The sequence below is a fragment of the Larimichthys crocea genome, chromosome II (genome assembly GCF_000972845.2).
Source record: "Larimichthys crocea isolate SSNF chromosome II, L_crocea_2.0, whole genome shotgun sequence".
Lineage (NCBI taxonomy): Eukaryota > Metazoa > Chordata > Actinopteri > Sciaenidae > Larimichthys > Larimichthys crocea.
In genome coordinates this window covers 1,571,815-1,595,575 of record NC_040012.1, presented here as the reverse complement: position 1 = coordinate 1,595,575, position 23,761 = coordinate 1,571,815, and the positions used below count along the sequence as shown (strand labels likewise).

The window sequence follows — 23,761 nt, the reverse complement described above, 5'->3', positions numbered from 1 at the left end:
AGCTGATCAAACTGAGTCTTGGTCCGGCTTGGGTGGGTTGTGGTTTTGTGTAATGACTGTTTTTTAAAGCAACATGAGGAACATTCATCTTTCCTAAAAACCACGTCAGTTATTTGGTGAAATATTGTATGAGCAGCAATATGAGCAGCTTTGAGATCTATGTTAGTAGGAAACTAGACCAGTCAGAATCAGTGATGCGCGGGTTGATCCAAATTGAGCGGGTGCCCGAGTCACGAGTCAAAGTGTCACGAGTCACCAAACAATATTTTTAACTAGAAAAATTTCTAAAGAAATTTTGAGTGTGCCTGACTCTGGCCCCGTCGACACTGCTCAGCAAATTTAGTACTAGAAAAGAAATTTTGAGAGTAACGAGTGGGCTGTTGCTGGGGGTCTGTATTCAAAAAGCACACCTCAAACAGTCATTTTTAACATGTTTATTTAGACACAGGAGCAGCTAGCGCTTACGTGCTAGCAATTAGCATTAGCATTTTAGCATTAGCATGTTAACAATGATGGACTAGCAGTTAGCATTAGCATGTTAGCATTAGCATGTTAGTATTAGCATGTTAACACTGATGGGCTAGCAGTTAACATTAGCATGTTAGCATTAACATGTTAACATTAGCATTTTAGCATTAACATGTTAGCATTAACATGTTAGCATTAGCATGTTAACATTAACATGTTAACGCTGATGGGCTAGCAGTTAACATTAGCATGTTAACATTAGCATGTTAATATTAGCATGTTAGTATTCGCATTTTAGCATTAGCATGTTAGCGCTGATGGGCTAACAGTTAACATTAGCATGGTAACATTAGCATGTTAGCGCTGATGTGCTGATAGGCTAACAGTTAACATTAGCATGTTAGCATTAGCATGTTACCATTAGCATGTTAACACTGATGGGCTAGCAGTTACCATTGGCATTTTACCATTAGCATGTTAGCGCTGATGCACTAGCAGTTAACATTAGCATGTTAGCATTAGCATGTTAGCGCTGATGTGCTAACAGTTAACATTGGCATGTTACCATTAGCATGTTAGCGCTGATGGGCTAACAGTTAACATTAGCATGTTAGCATTGGCATGTTAGCTTTAGCATGTTAACATTAACATGTTGGCATTACCATGTTATGATTACTATGTTAGCATTAACATGTTAACATTAGCATGTTAGCATTAGCATTTTAACGGTGATGCGCTAACAATTAACATTAGCATGATAACATTAACATGTTAACATTAGCATGTTAACGCTGATGGGCTAGCAGTTAGCATTAGCATGTTAGCATTAGCATGTTAACATTAGCATGTTAGCATTCGCATGTTAACATTAGCATGTTAGCGCTGATGGGCTAACAGTTAACATTAGCATGTTAGCATTAGCATGTTAGCATTAGCATGTTAACGCTGATGGGCTAACAGTTAACATTAACATGTTAGCATTGTCATGTTAGCATTAGCATGTTAACATTAGCATGTTAGCATTAGCATGTTAGCATTAGCATGTTAGCATTAGCATGTTAACGCTGATGCACTAGCAATTAACATTACCATGTTGGCATTACCATGTTAATATTAGCATGTATTTAATTCCTAGTGGCTAATGGTAATTATCATTAGCATGTTAACGAGCTAGCTGCTCTGCTGTCTCTGTCTGCCATTTTAGACAGACAAGTTCAAATTAAGTGCCAAGAACTACTAAAATGGCTGCCGCTCGGCTTCTGGTGGCCCCTCCCCCCTCTTCTCCTTCACGCAGGCTGAGGTTGCCAAGCAACCAGGACCTAATCAGCAGCAGCTGATCTGCACCTGTTAGAATGTCAGTTAGAGACTGAGAGAAAATGCTGAGAACTCCTCTCGAAAAGGAAGGACTTTTGGCCAAACCGTAATTCCAATCATTGAACCGGCTTAACCTGAGGCACGATGAGACCTTCCTGATCGTTTTACATATTCGTTTTGTGTCGATAAATGAAGAAATGTGCCCTCAGGAGCAAGAGAGAGAAACGTTACTTCTGCCTTTCTCCAGAAAATTTCGCTCCTTTTTTAACATTGGAGTCTATGAGGCTGTTGGCGGGAGTAGTCGATCAATCAGCCTGTATGGAGCCAAAACTATATAGGAGACAGCTTCAACAGTGTTATCACTGCGATCACCTCGAATTTTCCTACATTTGAGGGGATAATCATGTCTGTAGCTGGGCATTTGAGGCCAGGGTAGTGAAATCCGTTTTATTTTTTCACTGATTGTTCTCTCCCCTCTCCACTCTAGCGATGACATCACGCACTCTAGGTCTGGAGAGTTCTCGCAATACACACCCATTCATTTTTTGGCTTCGTTTTTCTGGATTTTTGGCAAAACCGTTTGCCGAAACTCTTAGAAAAGTCTTAGCCATCGATTCCCGGCCGAGCCGGTCGTTTTGATACCCGTTTTGTGTATGTGCGACAAAAACTCTGGGAGGAGAAGCGAGCCAAAAAAAACACGGAAGAAACGGAAGACGAATAAGAATAAGCCCGAGAGATAATAAAGAGTGTGCTCTTTCAGGCACACTCAATGATATTTGGGTCGTGGTCGGTCGGGTCATTTGAAATAAAGATGCTGAGTAAAGTTTTGTAATTTATGTAGTAGACAAAATTTTCTGTGAAATACACAGACTTTATTGGCTGAATAACTGGCGCGAAGATGCCACAAGCTCTACAGGAGGTAGAGAAAGGATAGACTACTTTTTAAAATGCGGGTCAGGAAGCGGGTTGGGTACAATATTTCACAATTATTTGCTGCGGTCCGAGTTCGGGCGGGTTAGTTTAAAACGCCGTCGGTGCAGGTCGATCTAACATGGACCCGCGCATCACTGGTAAGAATCATTAAAGAATAACCAGACAACAAAACTATGACAAACTGAACCTTATGAACTCTTATTTATTGATATCGACATGAATGTTGATGGGTATGTACATCACAAAAAGGGTTAGATTGAGGTTTGACTTCACTATCGAAGGAAGTGACATCATATTTCTTGATCTACAGAGACCTGAAATGTATCAACAACAAAGACTGCATATTGCATTTGTTAACACCGTCCCTGTGATCTTCAAAATAAACAGCCGTTAACATTAAAGTGTCTCCTGATTGGCTTTGTGCCTTTTGCAGTAACATGTTGTTCCACAGTGGGAAGCTTCTTTTTCTTATCAGGGAATACTTTCTCATGCTGTACCTGCACCAGTTTGTTCCCCAGTGCTCACATAATGTCAGTACTGTTTTGGCAAACACAAAGCGACACGCATGAATGCGATAATTCATCACCACACACACTTCACCATATTACAGAAATACACTGACAGTGATCATCTATGACAAAAAAAACCCCAAAACACTCATTGAACATTTAACAAAATCACAGCACGACATATTCTGGATATTCCACAGCGAGCATGAAGTCAGTACAACAGAAGAAGGTCCAGTGTTTCCTGCTTTCACACAAAGATTGCAACATTCCCAATAAATCATACATCATTTTTTATTTTGACAACAAAAACATCTCAGTTCCAGAGGGGGGTAGACCATACTATCACATCATGCTTATTAATTTTCACTTATGCTGGGATTAGTACTACTTTTTATTACCATAAGTTTCAGTAGAGTTTCATCTACCAAACAAAGCGTTGTCAGCTGCAGCAGGCTGTCAGGTGTTTTCATGGGTTGGCTACATGCTGACTGGACAGTCTGGACTTCTTAATCCAAACGTTGGGTAAAGTTTTCGGGGAAAAGTCCTTTTTGAGCAGCAGCTCCATGTGTTAACCAATCACTCTCTTTGATTCCTGTGAGCCAGCCGGCATCCTGCAAAACCAGCCACAAAAATATCACTACCAGCCTGAATGACGATGTTAATACATATGCTGCTCTCTTCCACCATGCTGTTGGCCTCACCTGATCCTCAACTGAAGCAGTGGGAACCACCAACACCACATCACCTCTCTTCAGTTCTAGCTCATCTGAATTTGCAGCCTCAAAGTCGTGCATCGTCTCCACCTACAGTTAGAAAAACAAGAGTCCCACTTCAGAATGAACATGTAAAGAATACACATGACAGCTTTAGCTCTGTTGCTGTCTAGACAAATTTTGACCTTGTAAAGAAAATCATCAGGGAATCCAGAAACCCCTCCAGATGGACTCATGTGTTTGATGGTCTGCTTCTCAACTGTTACATCATTGTCACTGATGGCGGTGGGAGAGATTATGTCAGCATCACGGTCATCATCACCTTCATTACTGGAGGCCGGCTCGATGACCACAGAGGGGATTGGCATCTTCTCCTATGGATGACAAACAACACTCCCACATTAATCATCTTTCATTTCACACCTATAAACACACAGACAACCAACTAACCAGTCATTCAACCAACCAACCAACCAACCAACCAGTCATTCAACCCACCAACCAACCAACCAACCAACCAACCAACCAGTCATTCAACTAACCAACCAACCAACCCACCAACCAACCAACCAGTCATTCAACTAACCAACCAACCAGTCATTCAACCCACCAACCAACCAGTCATTCAGCCAACCAACCAATCAACCAACCAACCAACCAACCAACCAACCAACAAACCATTCATTCAACTAACCAACCAACCAACCAACCAACCAATAACCCAGCCAGAAAAAACAGGATGTGTGATGAATTGTGTTATTTTGGAGGTCAAGTCATAGACTTAGTCTTAGTCCAATCTTAGATGGGGTCCTTGTTCAGGACAAGGAGTGCATCTGGGTGGATCCTCAAAGATTCTCTTCACCTGCAGCATCAGGTAGAGCGCCACCTGTTGCACATTCAGCTGACTTCCAGGGACTGGACTTGTTCAGTTCTGGTTCTGTAGCAGACAGTGATGTTCTCCATCAAGAGGAGAAAGTTCTCAGTATTTGAGGGGACACCTCACTTTTCAGTGATTAGGTCAGCTGATCAGGCAGCTCAGTTCAGCTGTTAGTGAACTTGATGATGATGTTGGAAGTACAGTAGGGACTCAAACACAGGATGAGGTGTGTCCGTCCACTCTCACTGTGTCACTATGAGTCTGCCCGTCAAGAAGTCAAGGATTCACATGCACAGTGCGGTGTATATGTGAAATAATATATTTATATATATTTTACAGATGATTATATGATGTTCATTTAAAACTGATCACAGTGACAGGACTCTACAAACAAACTGCTGCACTAAACTCAAATAAAACACAAAGGTCACAGAGGTCATAATTAAAACTGAGTTATGCATTATTTTATTCATGGATAGTTACCGAAGGAGCTGCTTCACCTGGAGGTGTTGTAGCTTCGTCAGTGGGATGAATCTGTGTGCATGCAGAAATGATTCATTAAACACAACACAATGTTTGTTTACATCAATTCAATCATTAATTCATAACTTATTATACACAGCTCCTATGACAATTTTTTTATGTTCAGGTGAATGTCAAAACATCAAACTACAAATTCAAACATCAGTCAGTGTTGTAGTATTTGAGACCACAAGGTCTATTCTCAGAATCTGCTGCAGTTTTACTCAGTGTTTCCCACAAATCACCTAATACTGTTAAACTTGTCCCAATACAGTTTCATAATGAACTGAGATTATAGTCAGGCTGATGTAAGAGTTAAACAAATAGTTCAAAAAGCTACAGTCTGTAGTTTCAGAGCAAACATCTGCATGGCACAGAAAACTAAAGAGAGGTGAGATCGAGGTTTAACCACAGGACCATCAGCCAACAGATGCAAAGCCTCCAACAACAAATCAACAAATCAAACTCGGTATTTTATAAAGTAGGTCATTAAAAAACATGAACTAGTTCAGTTTTGGGACTGTGAACCTGTGGTTGATACATCTCAGTGATCAGACCACCTTTGATAATATTTATTAAATATTCAGCTGAGCCGTGGTGTACGTGATATTTTATATTTGAAAATGTATTAAAAGGAATTCTGGAGGACTTTTTGTCTTGTTAGAACTACTCATACCTTTACACCAGTGTTTATGATGAAACAAAGCTAAAGCTTATTTCATTGTTTTATTACTGTATAAAATAGCAGCAGCTTTGTAATGATTTAGTTCTCCAGTCACCGTTGACAAAATAATCCAGTGAATGTATTAAAATGTTTTATCCATCAGAAAGTCAAATTAAAAGGCAACAACACGTACCTCACTGAGCTCAGCCTTCTCAGAGCCTGGAAAGCCAACAGTTGACTTTGGAGAGAAAATCACATGAATCACATTATTTCTTAAATTCAATGTGAGATAGGCTCTAAACTTAATCCATCATCAAGTAACTTACAAACTAATGTCTGTGACCTACTGTTGACCCACTCTGACCTGTGATCAGCTGAACGGTGTCTCTGTCATTCTACGTCTGTTCTCACACTATGTAACTTTGGGCTCCGGGTCGGGAGAAGTACGTAACGCTTTACGGCACTAAGTCACACAGCAGCAACTATTTCACTGATTCTGGTGAAACTGGATCATAGTTTATGGAGGAAATGTTTTCTGGTTTTCCCTCTGATGTCCTCCGGCTGCTCCGCCTCAACTCTCTGTGATTTACAGAGTTTATGATGGACAGTGAAGTAAACTGCTGACAGCTGTAGCTGCTGTTAGCTCATGTTAGCTCAGTTTGTTATCCAGGCTCAGCACCGGTTCTGGCTACATTTGCGCCCTGGGTGAACCCCCCCCTCCCGAGGATCAGTCTATCCCGCGCCCCCCTCCACCTTGCCAACCAAGTGATCCCCCCCTCGGGCGCGCCCGCTCCGCTAACTTGATGAGCAGTATAGAAAATTGGCGAGTTTTCTTTTGTTTTTTTTCGGGCGCTCGTGCGCCCTCACGGAAACTTGGCCTTGGGCGGTCGCCCACATTACCCATAGCTAAAACCGGCCCTGTCCAGGCTGTCTGGACTGTGAACTCAGAGCACCAGGGGAGTGTTAGTATTTGTACCACAGGCTCAGCAGCAACATTGTACAGTTGCTTGATGTTTGGCTGTTAGCAAAGTTGTTGACTCACTAATTTTTGATCAGAAGTAATGTAATCAGAACAAATACTCGAGTACAGCTGAACACAGTACACAGTAGGGTTACACTCTGAAACTGGAGGCAACAAATCACAACAAACATGATTTATATGAGATGATAGGTTAGATCTGCTGAAATATCCAAACACTTCACTAATGAAACATGATGACACTGATGACGATGACGATGATGATGACACTGACTATGATGATGATGATGATGACACTGACTATGATGATGATGATCAGGTGTTTACAGATGGCAGCAGTGATTTATTATGTTCAACACTCACAGCAGGCTTCTCTTCTTTTGGACTGCCAAAACTTTCTGCTGTATCTTCCTCATCAGCAGGGGATGCTGCAGGTTCGTCCACCTGTTCTCCAGCAGGGGACGCTGTAGGTTTGTCCACCTGTTCTCCAGCAGGGGGCGCTGCAGGTTCGTCCACCTGTTCTCCAGCATGGGGCGCTGCAGGTTCATCCACCTGTTCTCCAGCAGGGGGCACTGCACGTTTGTCCACCTGTTCTCCAACAGGGGGCGCTGCAGGTTTGTCCACCTCTTCTCCAGTAGGGGGTGCTGCTGGTTCATCCACCTGTTCTCCAGCAGGGAGCGCTGCAGGTTTATCAGCAGCAGGGGGCGTTGCAGGTACATCTTGTTCCTCTAAGGCTTCAGGAGCCTCACTTGATTCAGTGTTAACGTCATTCTTTTGCAAAGAATGAAAGATGTGTTCAACCTTGAAACTGTCCAAAGAAGGCACTTTGGCCACTGATAGTGAGCAAAAAATTCTATAAAAGGCTTCTAATTCGTAAATGTGTGAAGGAACCATTCTTTGGCATTAATCTACCCTTCCCACTGGATTATTGACTTCATCTAACGCGTTTTAAAAGTTAAAAGTAGCTCCCACACAACACATTCTAAACAGTCAGCTACAAATCTGCTAACGCAAGATAAATGACATGGGAATGGAACAGAGCTGATATCAGAAGTGCAATAAAAAGAGAAAATAGACTGAAAAAATAAATACATTTGATAAAATGTTTAGTTTAAAAGACAGAACAGTTCAGTATCGGTTGAAGGTTCTCAAAGACAACTGGACTCAGTTTGCTGAAGACGTCTCATCCAAAACCTTAACAACCCCCAACCACACCTTCACTCAGGTGATCTCGATGGCCAACAGGATGGGTGTGTCCATGAGTCACATGCCTCTTAGGGTGTCAATTACCACACAGAGGTAAATACCTTGAACTCCTCATCAGATATGTAGATCCTAAGAAGCCTCTTGGAAGAGATGTCTTTAAAAAGCTCAATGAGTTGACTACAAGAACCTTTAACAGATACTATGACCCAGACCCGAACCTTTACAGAGAACATTGTTATACAATATATGGCTAATAAATAAATATATATATATATATATATATATATATATATAAATAAAATACTTCTATAAAATTGGATGTATTTAAGTTTAAAACTTACCATCTTATCAAAACCATCAAAAAATGATGGTTCAGTGGCGTCCTTCAGAGTGCACATGTTGAAAAGACGAGGTCACAACAATCAGTCAGGAGCCAGATATACATGATGATTATTATTAATAATGATAATAATAATAATATTATTATTAAGTATTTACACAAGAATATTTAATGTGAAGGTGTAAGACAATCAGGGACAGGATGAAAAGACACAAGACCAGATATAAAGAGACGACATATAAAGAGACAGGGCATTAAGATAGGACCTCTGACCTCTAGAGAGACCTCTGACCTCTCACCTGTTTTCTAACACTGACTGACATACAACTTCAAGTTATCTTCTAATGAGCTTAGTGGTTTAACATAACAAGGTTGGTTGGTTTTTGGTCAAAGATAGAAGTCCTGTTTTTTGGTTTAAACTGCGATTTTAACATTTGAAAGTCACAGGTGGAAGCAGAAAACAATAAAAATGACATTGAACTGGATCAAATCAACAGTAATACATTTTTATCCTTTTCATCCTGACAACGGAAACACATTCAAGGTTAGTTTAAAAACTTACCTGTGAAAATCCATTAAACGCGTCGGTAACCTGAATTCAATAGACAGACAAACAGACACAGATCAGTACTAGAAGCCTTTGGTCAGACGAGTATATCTGAGACGTGTCAATGAACGTATGAAACAAACAAGCAGACAAAGCAAGCACAAGGAAAGGCGAGAGGAGCTTAGGCTGGGATCCGAGTTTTAAAACTACTTTCACTTTGTTTGTCAATCTGTGGGAGGGTAGAACACAGGAAAGGGTTTCAGTTCATTTAGAGTCTATTCTCTGTCTATCTGCTAATCTACCACACTGGGGACGAAGGAAGTCAAGTACCTCTTCCTTTTCTGTTTCTAGCTCTTGGTACAATTTTCCAAATCTCCGGTTTGCAGCTTCATCTTCGGACATGTCTGAATTTTCTGGTTCTTTGTGAATTCTGGGAACGTTTACATCTTTAAATCCTTCTGCTGCTGAGACAGACGCCAGGTTTTGTTGAGTGACAAAAGAGTCACGAACTTCCTGCCAGGATGTGGTGTTGGAAGCAGAACCTTCAGTCCCTGAGGAGGCAAAAGGGTCCATATCCCACCCACACCTTCCATCCGCAGTGGCAACAACCCTACTTTCTTCTGAGGTCTCCGCAAATGGATCAAATTCAAAACCACCACCCTTATCTCCCTCCTGTGTTTCAGCTGAAGGATCTGAGTCAAACGCACCTCCTCCCTGTGTTTCAGCTGAAGGATCTGATTTAAACGCACCTCCTCCCTGTGTTTCAGCAAAAGGATCTGAATCAAACTCACCCCCTCCCTGTGTTTCAGCTAAAGGGTCTGAATCAAACGCACCTCCCCCCTGTGTTTCAGCTGAAGGATCTGATTTAAACGCACCTCCTCCCTGTGTTTCAGCAAAAGGATCTGAATCAAACGCACCCCCTCCCTGTGTTTCAGCAAAGGGATCTGAATCAAACGCACCTCCTCCTTGTGTTTCAGCAAAAGGATCTGAATCAAACGCACTTCCTCCCTGTGTTTCAGCTGAAGGGTCTGAATCAAACGCACCTCCTCCTTGTGTTTCAGCTGAAGGATCTGAATCAAACGCACCTCCTCCCTGTGTTTCAGCTGAAGGATCTGAATCAAACGCACCTCCTCCTTGTGTTTCAGCAAAAGGATCTGAATCAAACGCACTTCCTCCCTGTGTTTCAGCTGAAGGGTCTGAATCAAACGCACCTCCTCTGCTCTTCAGCTCTTTTTTTTCATGGCTCTCTGGTGAAACCTGTTCTACACCATCATAACCCCACCCATCTGAGGGATGATCTTCATATGAAAGTTCGTCATCAGCGCTTGCCCAAACTCCCCCCTGCCCTCCATCACCCCACTCTTCAGCAGTCTCATATTCAGACCCAGACCCATCTGGAGACCTGGACTTGTCTCCTCTGTCCTCTGGGCGGTCTTCAATCTCTTCACCATACTCATTGGTGAATCTAAGTCCTGGTGTGGACTTCCTGCGGTCTTCCTGCCCTGAATCTACCTGCCTACTCTCATCTTCATCACCTCTGGCTGCAGAGGGCTGATGGTTGGGGTTAGTTTGAGAGTCCCAGCTGCTAACCTCAACTTCAGCTGCTGGGGCTGCCTCACTGTCCTGAGGAAGTGTTGTTGTGTCTTGGGCCTGGGGCCAACCCTGGGCCCCACCATGTTCCTCGCCCTGCATCCCCTCCAGCCCTACCGCAGGGGCCTCAGCTCCTGAAGCAGCATCTCCATTTGCTGATAATGAACCAAAGTCAGCGGACCAGTCGGCGATGAAGCCAGCATCTGCAGCCTGCTTGGGAAGAGGCAGGGAATGGGTTAAAATAGACCCCCCGACTCTAAACCCACAGCACTAAGTCCAGCATGAGGGTCGGTGACCAAACCAGACAGGTTGAGCCTGTATGACCCATTCACTCTGAATTATGGGTAAATTATGCCAAACATGGCTTCAGTATAGTCAGGTGAAAAATAATTCATCTGTAGCTGACGTCACGTTTCATTGAACTGAACTGAACTGATCTTTGACACGTTTTTTAAATGGTGAAATACGAATGTGCTTCAGAGTAAACACACAAACACATGTACATGAAATTATGATTTCATATGTGTGACTCCATTATCATTTAAATTAAAAGTCACTCTTCAGCAACATGATTGATTATATTTTAGTGTTAATGATGATGATGGTGTGTAACTGTGTGTACTTACAGGCTGAGCTGTCTGTGCATTTGCCTGAAAAAATAAAAAGTGAACGAAAATGGTTTATATCAACAGACAGCGTTTAGTTCTTAGTTTATTTGTAATAATCAAATCTTAACTCACCGACCACATATCCCACGGTACAGCTGTCTGCAAGGGCCAGAGCACAGTCACATCATTTTAATATGAAGGGACACAGTAGTCCACAAGAAAGTACAGAACCTAAACAGAACCTAAACAGAACCAGAACCCAATTCTCTGAAAACACACAGGGATATAGTCACCTATCTACCTGTCAAATCAGTCAGTGTCGGGTCAGTCACCTGGCTACATGTCGTGTCAGTCACCTGTCTGCTGCTGGTTTGGTTTTGTCCAATGAAACGTGTTCAGGTGAATGTGGTTTCACTCAGGTTCAAACTGTTGCTGTGAAACATGAGACCACCTGTGGTATTGGCGAAACACTTTCATCTGGCTGAAAGGCATCAAAGTCCAAGTCGAGAAGAGACTCTCCGGGTCGTTCGTTGGGCTGTGACAAAAGAAAAACAGGTAAACAGGTGAATACAACACACTGTGCTCATTACAAAATGGTACACCTGTGATGATGCCACACACCTGAGAGGGTGATGGTGCTGGTAAAAATTCTCCTCCAAACAGGTCGATGATCTGTTCCTCTGCCACCTCCTTGGTAGGCGTTACCTTTGGTGGTGGAGGTACTGGCGGTCCCTTTTTGACCTGTCAAAAACAACAAAAAGTTGTAAAACTGTTAATGAACAATTTAATGAAGTTCTAAAAAGCAAAAATGATGAATGGAGCAGGGAAACCACAAAATGGTTTAACACTTAATTTACTATGACTATTTAAGTTCCCACAATAAGTTCTCACAATAAGTTCCCACAATAAGTTCCCACAATAAGTTCCCACAGTAAGTTCCCACAGTAAGTTCTCACAGTAAGTTCCCACAATAAGTTCTCATAGTAAGTTCCCACAATAAGTTCTCACAGTAAGTTCCCACAATAAGTTCCCACAATAAGTTCTCACAGTAAGTTCCCACAATAAGTTCTCACAATAAGTTCTCACAATAAGTTCTCACAGTAAGTTCCCACAATAAGTTCCCACAATAAGTTCTCACAATAAGTTTCTAAACAATAAGTTTCCACAATAAGTTCCTCACAATAAGTTCCCACAATAAGTTCTCATAGTAAGTTCCAACAATAAGTTCCCACAATAAGTTCTCACAATAAGTGGTCTCACAGATAGTTTCTCACAATAAGTTCCACAGTAAGTTTTTTCCCACAATAAGTTCTCACAAGAAGTTCTCACAATAAGTTCCATCACATAAGTTCTCCCCACATAAGTTCCCACAATAAGTTCCACAATAAGTCTCACATAAGTTCCACACAATAAGTTCTCACAATAAGTTCTCACAGTAAGTTCCCACAATAAGTTCTCACAATAATTCTCACAATAAGTTCTCAAGTAATTCCCACAATAAGTTCCCACAAAATTCTACAAATAGTTCTCACAAAGTTCCCGCCACATAAGTCCCACAATAAGTTCTCACAGTAAGTTCCCACAATAAGTTATCACAATAAGTTCTCACAGTAAGTCCCACAATAGTTCTCAAAGTAAGTTCCCACAATAAGTTCTCACATAAGTTCCCACAATAATTCTCATAGAAGTTCCCACAATAAGTTCTCACAATAAGTTCTCACAGTAAGTTCCACAATAAGTTCTCACAATAAGTTCTCACAGAAGTTCCACAATAAGTTCCCACAATAAGTTCTCATAGAAAGTTCCCACAAAAGTTCTCACAATAAGTTCTCACAGTAAGTTCTCACATAAGTTCCCACAGTAAGTTTCCCACAATAAGTTCCCACAGTAAGTTCTCACAGTAAGTTCCCACAAATAGTTCTCACAATAAGTTCTCACATAAGTTTCTCACAATAAGTTCTCACATAAGTTCCACAATAAGTTCTCACAGTAAGTTCCCACAATAAGTTCTCATAGTAATTCACAATAAGTTCCCACAATAAGTTCTCACAATAAGTTCCCACAATAAATTCTCATATAAGTTCCCAAAAAGTTCTCACAGAAGTTCCCACAATAAGTTATCACAATAAGTTCTCACAGTAAGTTCCCACAATAAGTTCCCACAATAATGCTCAATAGTAAGTTCCCACAAAAGTTCTCACAATAAGTCTCACAGTAAGTTCTCACAATAAGTTCCCACAGTAATTTCCACAATAAGTTCCCACAATAAGTTCCACAATAAGTTCCCACAATAAGTTCCCACAATAAGTTCCACAGTAAGTATCCCACATAAGTCTCACAGTAAGTTCTCACAGTAAGTTCTCACAGTATGTTCCCACATTAAATTCTTACAGTAATATATGATATATATATATATATATATATATATATATATATAGATTAATATATATATATATATATATATATATACACACACACATACACAACATACATACATGCATACATGCATGCAACATCATACATACATACATACATACATACAGAGAAAGGACAGAAACTGGTGTTACATGTTCACTCACCAATCAACAGACAAAAGTGCAGCAAAGAAAAACAGTCACAGAAAGATATGTGAAATTCAAACAGTTGACTAAACCAACAGACAGAAAATATTTAAAAACAGTTTGTGTGCTGAGACTAAAGTCACTCATTATTGATCAATCAATCACTATTATCTATCAATCACTATCATCTACCAATCAATCACTATCATCTATCAATCAATCACTCATCAATGAATCAATCACTATCATCAATCAATCACTATCATCATTCAATCACTATCATCTATCAATCCCTATCATCTATCAATCGATCCCAATCATCTATCAATCAATCACTATCATCTATCAATCAATCACTATCATCTATCAATCAATCACTATCATCTATCAGTCAATATCATCTATCAACCTCTATCATCTATCAATCAATATCATTGATCTATCGATCACTATCATTTATCAACCACTATCATCAATCATTCAATCACTATCAACAATCAATCAATCACTATCAACAATCAATCCCTATCATCTATCAATCAATATCATCAATCAATCAATCACTATCATCAATCAATCACTATCATCTATCAATCCCTATCATCTATCAATCAATATCATTGATCATTCAATCCCTATCATCTATCAATCAATATCATTGATCATTCAATCACTATCATCTATCAATCACTATCATCTATCAATCACTATCAACAATCAATTAATCACTATCAACAATCAATTAATCACTATCATCAATCAATCACTATTATCAATCAATCACTATCATCTATCAATCACTATAATACAAGGGATGAGGTTCTGGATCCAGTTAGGAGCACAGCTACCTGTTATGAGAGTTTTGGACTGATGCAGATTTGATTTACCTGTGTGGGAGATTTTGGCCGTGGTGGTCCAGGTGAGACAGGGCGGAGCATATGATTGGAGCTGGCGTCTGGACTCTCAGGTGGACTCTCATCATCTGGTGGTGACGGGGTTCTGGCGAGTCGCAGTGGTCCTGAATCACTGTGGGAAGGGACAGAGTGTAAAGTGGACTTGATGACCCGGTTCATGAAACACTGCAAATCAAACTGAGCGAAAACTGAACCACGAGAAACCTGACATGACTTTAAAGGACAACAATGTGACAAATGGCTGCATCATGTGACACAACATGAGAACAATCTGACATATGTATATGTCAGAAATCACATGCCTAACCCAAATCCACAAACACAGAACCAAACTGACCTTGGTGCTCCTTGGATGGTGAACATTTTGTCTGAGTGCTGCTCAGCCAGTTGGGTCATCACTTCATAGAGCTGCCTACAAACCTGGAAAGAAAATGAAAAGTCAATTCAAAGAATCAGAGAAACACCTCTCCTCAGGTAACGGGAGCATGTCACAAAGTGTGCTGACCGTATTGGTCACATAGTTGCATTCAAAGCAGCTTGAAAACGTTTTTACTGGTTCACTGTTTCCTCACCAGAGAGATCTCACGGTGAAATTTGGCTTCCAAATTTGTGACGCTCTTAAAGGTGCTGATGTAGAAGCCGACTCGACTGCAGAACAGCAAGACAAACGTGAGAGTGAGTTATCAAGCAAAATGGAAAAATGTGTAACTAAATATATGTGGAAGGGAAATTCAAAGTCTGATCATAGACAGGGAACACACAAGGGGGTGACTCGATTTACACTAGAACTGAATACATAGAAATAGGACACAGTTCACCCTCTTGACCAGAGGTTCAAACAATGGATTCTAAATTATATAACATCATTATGTCCAGTAGTTAAGGATGTAAAGGTCATGAGTTTTCAAGAAATGAGACAAGAATATAGATTAAACAACCAGGACCACTTAAAATACTTGCAATTAGAGAAAGCACAGACTAAATTTAGATAACAGTGGAATAATTACAACCATAATGGGGGTTTATCATTCAAAGAAATATAGATTCATATCACCTTTAAATCAACATTTAATAGAGAGAAGAAGGAATACAATAAATGTTAGGCAGAAATAGGAAAAATAATTGACAGGTATTCATGTGACCTGACTCACCTGTCCCACAGAGTCGGCAGTTCATCCTGCAGACCGACGTTCAACTCATCAAACACTCTCTGGGCCTTTTTCAACTCTTCATCTGCCTGCAAGCAAAATTAACAACATTAACATTAAATCTCCATCATGGTGAATCACAGACGAGTGGACTCACCTTCATCATCTTGCGGTCATTCTTCATCCCTGACACCTGCAGAGTTTCCATGTGATGGCGAGCGCTGTCGTAGTCGATGAGTTTCCGACTTCTTTTAGCCACACGAGTCTGAAACAAAGATTCTGTTTTTAGACGACGAACCTTCCACATTGAAATATTTTCACATCAAAAGACAGTTCGGTTACTTTGAGGTCTGGAAACTGCTGCAGGTAACCGTCCAGGTTCAGCAGGGTTGAGTCCACCAGTTTGTTATGGAAGTCTTCCCACAATGCATCACAGTCCTGCAGGAAAATTCATGTTGTCAAAGGAACACATCACAAAAGTATTCTGTATAACAGACAATGACATGCAGAGGTCTGCACTCTGCATGTCACAACAAAGTGATATGTTGGTGTTCTTCTTTTTGTCTTGTGACTTCCTGTTTCATTTTGAAATGTACCTGCCCTCTCGTTTCAGGTTACTTGCCCTTCCCTTGTGTGTCACCTGTTGCTGATTGTCTCCACCTGTTCCCCATTACCCATCTGTGTGTGTCTATATAGGTTCTGTGTCTCCTTTTGCCCTGTGCCAAAGTGTTTTGTTGTATGTTCGTTCACCCAAGCCAGCGCCAAGGTCTTGATCCTAGTCACAGTGTTTGTTTGTGAGTTTTTTGCCTCGTAACAGTGATTTTTGTGTTGTGACTTTTCTAGTCTTGCTTTTGGTTCCATAGTGTTTAGTTTAGTTAATTTATTCTCAGCCTCCCTTGGAGAGATTTTCTGTTCTTGGTTATAGTGTATAGTATTGTATAGCCTCCACCTTTCAGGAGAGTTTTTGTTTCTTTACTGTTTTTCTAGTAGTGATTTAAGTTAATGTTTTGTAGCCTTTTGATTATCCTCTTTGAGAGTGATTTTGATTTAGATAATTTTTCATAATGGACATAGAGTTTTTCATTGAGTGTTTTTTTGTTTACCTTAGTTTGGCCTCGTTCTCCCATCTGGGAGACTCCTTTAGGTTAGTTTTCACAGCCTTTTGTTTCAGATCACTCTGTCAAGAGGTTTGTTTGTGTCCAATAAATCTGCTCACTGACACCTCAGCTTCTGAGTCCTGTTTTGAGTTCCGGCCTGACACTGCAGAGGTATTGTCTGCTGTTTGGCTGACACTGCTCAACCCCAAATGTATCCTTATGGGCGGTGGCCCTGCAAGTGGAGGGCCTGTGACGGTAAAACTGTGGGTGGAGGGTCTAAACCTGAACTTCTATAACTTTCCCTGCATCATCATGAACATGATCATCAGAAAACTGTTACTGTTGATGATAACATGTAAAGACACATGGGCATTTGTGATGTGTTCAGGTGTCATCCTGTTGTATATGTTACGAGGTTGCTACAAGTCCCTCAGGCTGATCCTGTGGATCATGTTTGTGTGGTGTATTCAGGTGTCTTTCTGTCATGTGAGTGTTTTAATGACTCACCTTCCCAATGACCATTACATCATCTTTTCCGTGCCAGTCTGGTTCGTAGACTTCATGCAGCGACTGTGTCAGATTGATGGAGGCCTGCTGCATCCCTGCAGGAATAAATATTCAGAGGAAACCGGTCAAACAAACTGCACTCTTCAACAGCAGAATCACATTTGTATGAAGAGTTGTGAGCCTCATACTAAATCAGCTGATTTGATGTATGTAAATATATTTTTAGTTTAAACAGTTTGTTCTGTTCTGTTTATATTTTTATTGTAACCACAACTGTTATAAATGTTTGGTCTTTTGTCACAAACGCAGAGTAAAAGGACTGGCTCCACAGTGTTACATCACATGATCTGTGTGAAGTGTCTCTTTGAGACTCACCTTTGATAGCAGCCATGTAGGACTTCATCTCCCTCTGCAGCCGAGAGCCTTCAGACTGAGCAGGTTAATCACACACACACACACACACACACACACCATGTGATAGTAAGTTGTCAGTTAAAGACTTTGTTACAAACGATGTGGGCTTCATAGACAATTGACACCTTTCTGGGGAAAACCTGGTCTGATTAGGAGAGACGGCATCCATCCCACTTTGGATGGAGCAGCTCTCATATCTAGAAACATGGCCAAGTTTATTAGCTGACCAAAACCATGTCGACAACCCAGAGTTGAGAGCAGGAAGCAGAGCTGCAGTCTTACACGCTTCTCTGCGCCTCCATTAGAGCAGCTGCCCACCCAGTCCTTTAGTATAGAGACTGTGTCTGTCCCCCGTCCACCCAGTCCTTTAGGATAGAGACTGTGTCTGTCCCCCGTCCACCTACATTATTTAAAGATACAACAAACAGAAGAGGAGTTCATCATAAAAGCTTAATAAAGATTAAATCAACATCTCCAACAGTCCAAAATAAGATAATTAAATGTGGACTATTGAATATCAGGTCTTTGTCATCTAAAGCTGTCTTAGTCAATGAATTAATATCTGACTATGATATTGATTTGTTTTGCCTCACTGAAACCTGGCTGCAGGAGGATGAATATGTTGCTTAAATGAATCCACTCCTCCGAGTCATTATAATACTCATGTTCCTCGAAGTACTGGTCGAGGTGGTGGAGTTGGAGCCATATTTGACTCAAGTCTATTAATAAATCCCAAACCTAAACTAAATTATAATTCATTTGAAAGTCTTGTTCTTAGCCTCACTCACCCAACCTGGAAAACTTTGCAGCCAATTTTATTTGTTACAGTATATCGAGCTCCAGGTCCTTATTCTGAATTTTTATCTGAATTTGCAGAATTTGCATCAGGCTTGATCCTTAAAACAGATAAAGTAATTATTGTAGGTGATTTTAACATTCATGTGGACAACCACAATGATAGTCTTAGTACTGCTTTTATCTCTCTATTAGACTCAATTGGCTTTTGTCAAAGTGTAAATAAACCGACTCATTGTCTGAACCACACTCTTGATCTTGTTCTTTCATATGGCATTGAAATTGATAATCTAATAGTCTTTCCACAGAATCCTCTTCTGTCTGACCATTTTTTAATAACCTTTGAGTTCATACTACCGGACTATAAGCCTTTGTGTAGAAACTTCTACAGCAGATGTTTATCTGATAGTGCTGTAGCCAAATTTAAGGAAGTGATTCCTTCAGCATTGAATTCAATGCCATGTCTAACTGTAACAGAGGACTTGTCTGCTTCCTTTAGCCACTCACAAATAGACCATCTTGTTGATAGTGCTACAGGCTCATTGCGGACAACTCTAGAGTCTATTGCACCTCTGAAAAGAAGATAATTACAAATGACCTCCTAATGGCATCAGACAAAGGACTCATCTCTGTACTTGTCCTGTTAGATCTTAGTGCTGCATTTGACACCATTGACCATCAAATTCTTTTACAGAGACTGGAACATCAAACTGGCATCAAAGGAACCGCCCTAAGCTGGTTTAAGTCGTATTTCTTAGATCGATCTCAGTTTGTTCACGTCAATGATGAATCCTCCATGCAGACCAAAGTTTGTCATGGAGTCCCACAAGGTTCTGTACTAGGACCACTTCTATTTAGTTTATATGGCTCACAGGCAGAGCGGGTCGTCCACTAATCAGATGATCGGCGGTTCGATCCCCGGCTCCTGCGGTCTGCATGTCGAAGTGTCCTTGGGCAAGACACTGAACCCCAAATTGCTCCCGAAGGCTGTGCCATCGGTGTGTGAATGGTTAGATCCTTAAATTGATGAGCAGTTGGCACCTTGCATGGTAGCCAATGCCATCAGTGTATGAATGTGTGTGAATGGGGTGAATGAGATATGTAGTGTAGAGCGCTTTGAGTGGTCGGAAGACTAGAAAGGCGCTATACAAGTACAGTCCAGTACACCCTAACCCTTTAGGGAACATTATTAGGAATCACTCTCATTGTTATGTTGACGACACAATTATATTTATCGATCAAGCCTGATGAAACCAATCAGTTAACTAAACTCCAAGCATGCCTTAAGGATATAAAAAGTTGGATGACCTACAATTTTCTGATGTTAAATTCAGACAAACTGAAGTTCTTGTAATTGGACCCAAACACCTCAGAAACTCTCTTTCTAGAGACTTAGTTACTTTAGATGGGATCACCCTGGCCTCCAGCTCCACTGTAAAGAATCTTGGAGTTGTTTTTGATCAGGATTTGTCCTTTAACGTCACATAAAACAAATTTCGAGGACTGCATTCTTCCACTTACGTAACATCGCTAAAATCAGACGCATCGTGTCTCAGGCGGATGCAGAAAAACTAGTCCACGCATTTGTTACTTCAAGGCTGGACTATTGTAACTCTTTGTTATCAGGCTGCTCCAATAAGTCTCTGAGGACTTAGACAGGAAGCAGAGAGAGGGGGAATGACACACAGTAAATGGCCGTCCGATGCAGGATTCGAACCGGGGCCAGCTGCAGCGAGGACTATAGCCTCTACACACGGGGCGGCCACTTAACCCACTAGGCTACCGACCGCCCCGCTGCTCCATGTGTTCTGACAGGAACCAAAATCAGAGATCACATCTCTCCCATTCTGGCTTCCTTGCATTGGCTACCTATTAAATCTAGAATAGAATTTAAAATTCTTCTCCTTACTTACAAAGCTCTTCATGGTCAGGCACCATCATATCTAAAAGAGCTCATAGTACCTTACTACCCCCTTCTAAACACCACTGCGCTCTCAGGACGCTGGGTTCCTTGTGATTCCTATAGTTTCTCCAAAAGTAGATGGGAGCCAGAGCCTGCCTGCCTGCCCCTCTCTCTCTGTCTCCTCTCCTCTCTCCTCTCGTGTCCGCTCTCTCTCCTGTCCTCCTCCTCTGTCTTTCTCTGTTCTCTGTCTCGTCTCTGCTCTCTCTCTCTCTCTCTCTCTCTCTGTCTCTCTCTCTGTCGTCTCTCTCTCTCGCTCTCTCTGTCTCTCGCTCTCTCTCCTCTCTCTGTCTCCTCTCTCTCTCTGTAAACCTTCATGTCTCATTAATCATGTCACTAACTAAACTTCTCTTCTCCTGGAGTTTCTGTCCTGTCGCCAGCAGGTTTCCGTGGATCGGGGCTGCTGCTGTGGTCCTGCATGACGTCCACTACACATATTACTACTGTCATTATTGCTGCCATATCTCCATCACAGTTTATAGTTAATTGATGATTTGCTGCTGCTGAGCATCTGTGCTCTCTGTCTCTATCACAGGTTCCACTGCTACTGTAATCATTTTATCAGTCATTGAATTCATTGTCATTTTATCAGTCTTGTAATTCATTGTCATTTTATCATTCATTGTAATTCATTGTCATTTTATCAGTCATTGTAATTCATTGTCATTTTATCAGTCATTGTAATCAGTTCATTTTATCAGTCATGGTAATTCTTGTTCATTTGTAATCAGTTCATTGTAATTCATTGTCATTTTATCAGTCATTGTAATTCATTGTCATTTTATCAGTCATTGTAATTGTACAATATGTTTGTGTTGATTTGTTCTGTACACGTGACATCTATTGCACGTCTGTCCGTCCTGGGAGAGGGATCCCTCCTCTGTGGCTCTTCCTGAGGTTTCTTCCGTCTTTTTTCCGTTAAAGGTTTTTTGTGGGCAAGTTTTTCCTCACTGGAACCGAGGGTCTAAGGACAGAGGGTGTCACTCCCTGTACAGATTGTAAAGCCTCAGAGGAAAATGGACTTTGGGCTCTACAAATAAAATCTGATTTGATTATCTTGTAGATCAGTGACGATCTGAACTGTCTGTGAATGTCTCACCTCTTGTCTCCTGAAGTTGATGACCACTTGTTCAAACTGCTCATCTTTGGTCTCATCTGCTTTTCCAAGTTTCTGCAGCACCTGAGAAGTGAAATGTATGCATATTTATTTTATAAATGTTGACACATTTTAAAGACAGTTTCAAGCTCGGGTTGGGGGGGGGGACTTGCTGAATGCAACCCTTGTAATGTTGAAACATCTGACTGCAGGTTACACTGTCCCAATTGGCTATCTGTAATGGTTAATAGCTACCTGGCTATGTTGTAAGTTAGGTGCAGGACCTCCCCCCACCTGTTCAATGGATCAGTCCATGTAAGGTAAGAGGTCAAGTAGGAAATAAAAAATGAAATCAAGACAGAAAGATCGAAACAAAAAATAAAAGAGGTGTAAAAGGACCAAAAAATCAGAAATGAGGAGAAGAAAAGGTCAAAGAGGAAAAACTGTCGATTTTTTTAAGCTCCAAACTAATTTATAATTCAAAAATAATGTGTAATAATATTCAGTGTCCCTGAACACAGCACATCAACCTGCAGAACGTGTCCCTGAACACAGCACAAATGAGTTCATGTTCTCACTGAAGTAAACTGTGACGACTAGACTGTCAACCGACACTTTCCTGTTGTGGTTGGACACGCTCTCAAATGTCAGCATGCTGCGACCTCATTGGTTGGCTATGTACCTATATATGGAGCAGGTTAGTGTTTCTGTGAAATGCGACCTGTAACAGGTGACCTGCTCAAAGACAGACACAACAAAGAAAATAAAGCTGAAACTCAAAGGACAACATAAGTGTTCAAATATAACATTTCAGCACCACGGACAGCGTCCAATCACAACCGGGTACCACACTGAATATCCATCCATCCATTATCTGTAAACGCATCTCCTCATCGTGGTCAAGGTGGGCTGGAGCCTATCCTAGCTCACTTTGGGCAAGAGACAGGGTCTGCCACAGAGACGCACACCTACGAACAATTTAGAGTCACCAGTTTAACCTGATATGGTTCATGTGTTTGGACAGAACCCTCACAGACACAGGGAGAACCAGCTGAGGTTTGAAGCAGTAAACATGTACGTACAGTAGATGTGTATAAATATATTAGTACGTACAGTAAACATGTATAAATACATTAGTATGTACAGTAAACGTGTATAAATATAAACGTGTATAAATATATCCGTACGTACAGTAAACGTGTATAAATATATTAGTATGTACAGTAAACGTGTATAAATATATCCGTACGTACAGTAAACGTGTATAAATATATTAGTACGTACAGTAAACGTGTATAAATATATCCATACGTACAGTAAACGTGTATAAATATATTAGTATGTACAGTAAACGTGTACGTGCATATTTAATTAGGTGCAGGTAGCTGATCTGGCGTCAGACGTGACATCATCACTGCTGACCTTGGAACAGAAAAACGTCCCATTAATTTAAAACACGACGTGTGACGTGTTTCACAGGACATGTGACGTCATTACGACGCGTTACAGCCCCTGTTAATCTGCCGTCCGTCTGTTTCAGCCAATCAAAACGCTCCCGTCAGTTTCTGGTGATTTTATTGTTTTTATGTGAAGATTTTAATGTAAACATCATGACGTCACCCTTCGCGTGCGGATCACGTCATTAATCAGATGATTTATGATCAGTTACCGTTAAAAAACGGTTTTCTGTGTAAACAGGCCTGCAGCCTCCATCCGGCTCCACGTCCTCCTCCTTCATCCCTCCATCATTACACGGTCATCACATCACCTCCATCTCCATCATCATCATCATGCTCGCGCCTCTTACCTTCTCCTGCGCGCGGTTCAAACGTTTCTGCACGTTCTTAGCGAAAATTCCCGTTTTGATCTCCGCCATGATGACCGCAGAGAGAGAGAGACAGGGAGAGAGACAGGGAGAGAGAGAGAGAGAGAGAGAGAGAGAGAGAGAGAGAGACAGGATTAACGGAGAGAGAGAGACTACAGGGGGGAGGGGCGTGTG

The 23,761-nt window shown here is 41.2% G+C and overlaps 1 protein-coding gene across 1 annotated transcript; it reads right to left on the bottom strand.

The window, feature by feature from the left end:
- Positions 1-2,897: 2,897 nt before the first annotated feature.
- amph (amphiphysin) lies at positions 2,898-23,699 on the bottom strand. Its single transcript, XM_027272157.1, has 23 exons — positions 23,570-23,699; positions 21,766-21,846; positions 17,873-17,927; positions 17,498-17,592; positions 16,236-16,331; positions 16,051-16,158; positions 15,897-15,982; positions 15,318-15,393; positions 15,083-15,165; positions 14,719-14,857; positions 11,892-12,011; positions 11,722-11,805; positions 11,403-11,429; positions 11,289-11,312; positions 10,663-10,875; positions 9,088-9,117; positions 8,527-8,568; positions 7,343-7,750; positions 6,194-6,238; positions 5,298-5,348; positions 4,123-4,311; positions 3,926-4,027; positions 2,898-3,835 (listed from the first exon to the last, which is right to left on the bottom strand). The coding sequence occupies exons 1-23, from the start codon at positions 23,636-23,638 to the stop codon at positions 3,731-3,733; spliced, it is 2,328 nt and encodes a 775-aa protein (XP_027127958.1). The 5' UTR covers positions 23,639-23,699; the 3' UTR covers positions 2,898-3,730.
- Between the last annotated feature and the right edge of the window lie 62 nt (positions 23,700-23,761).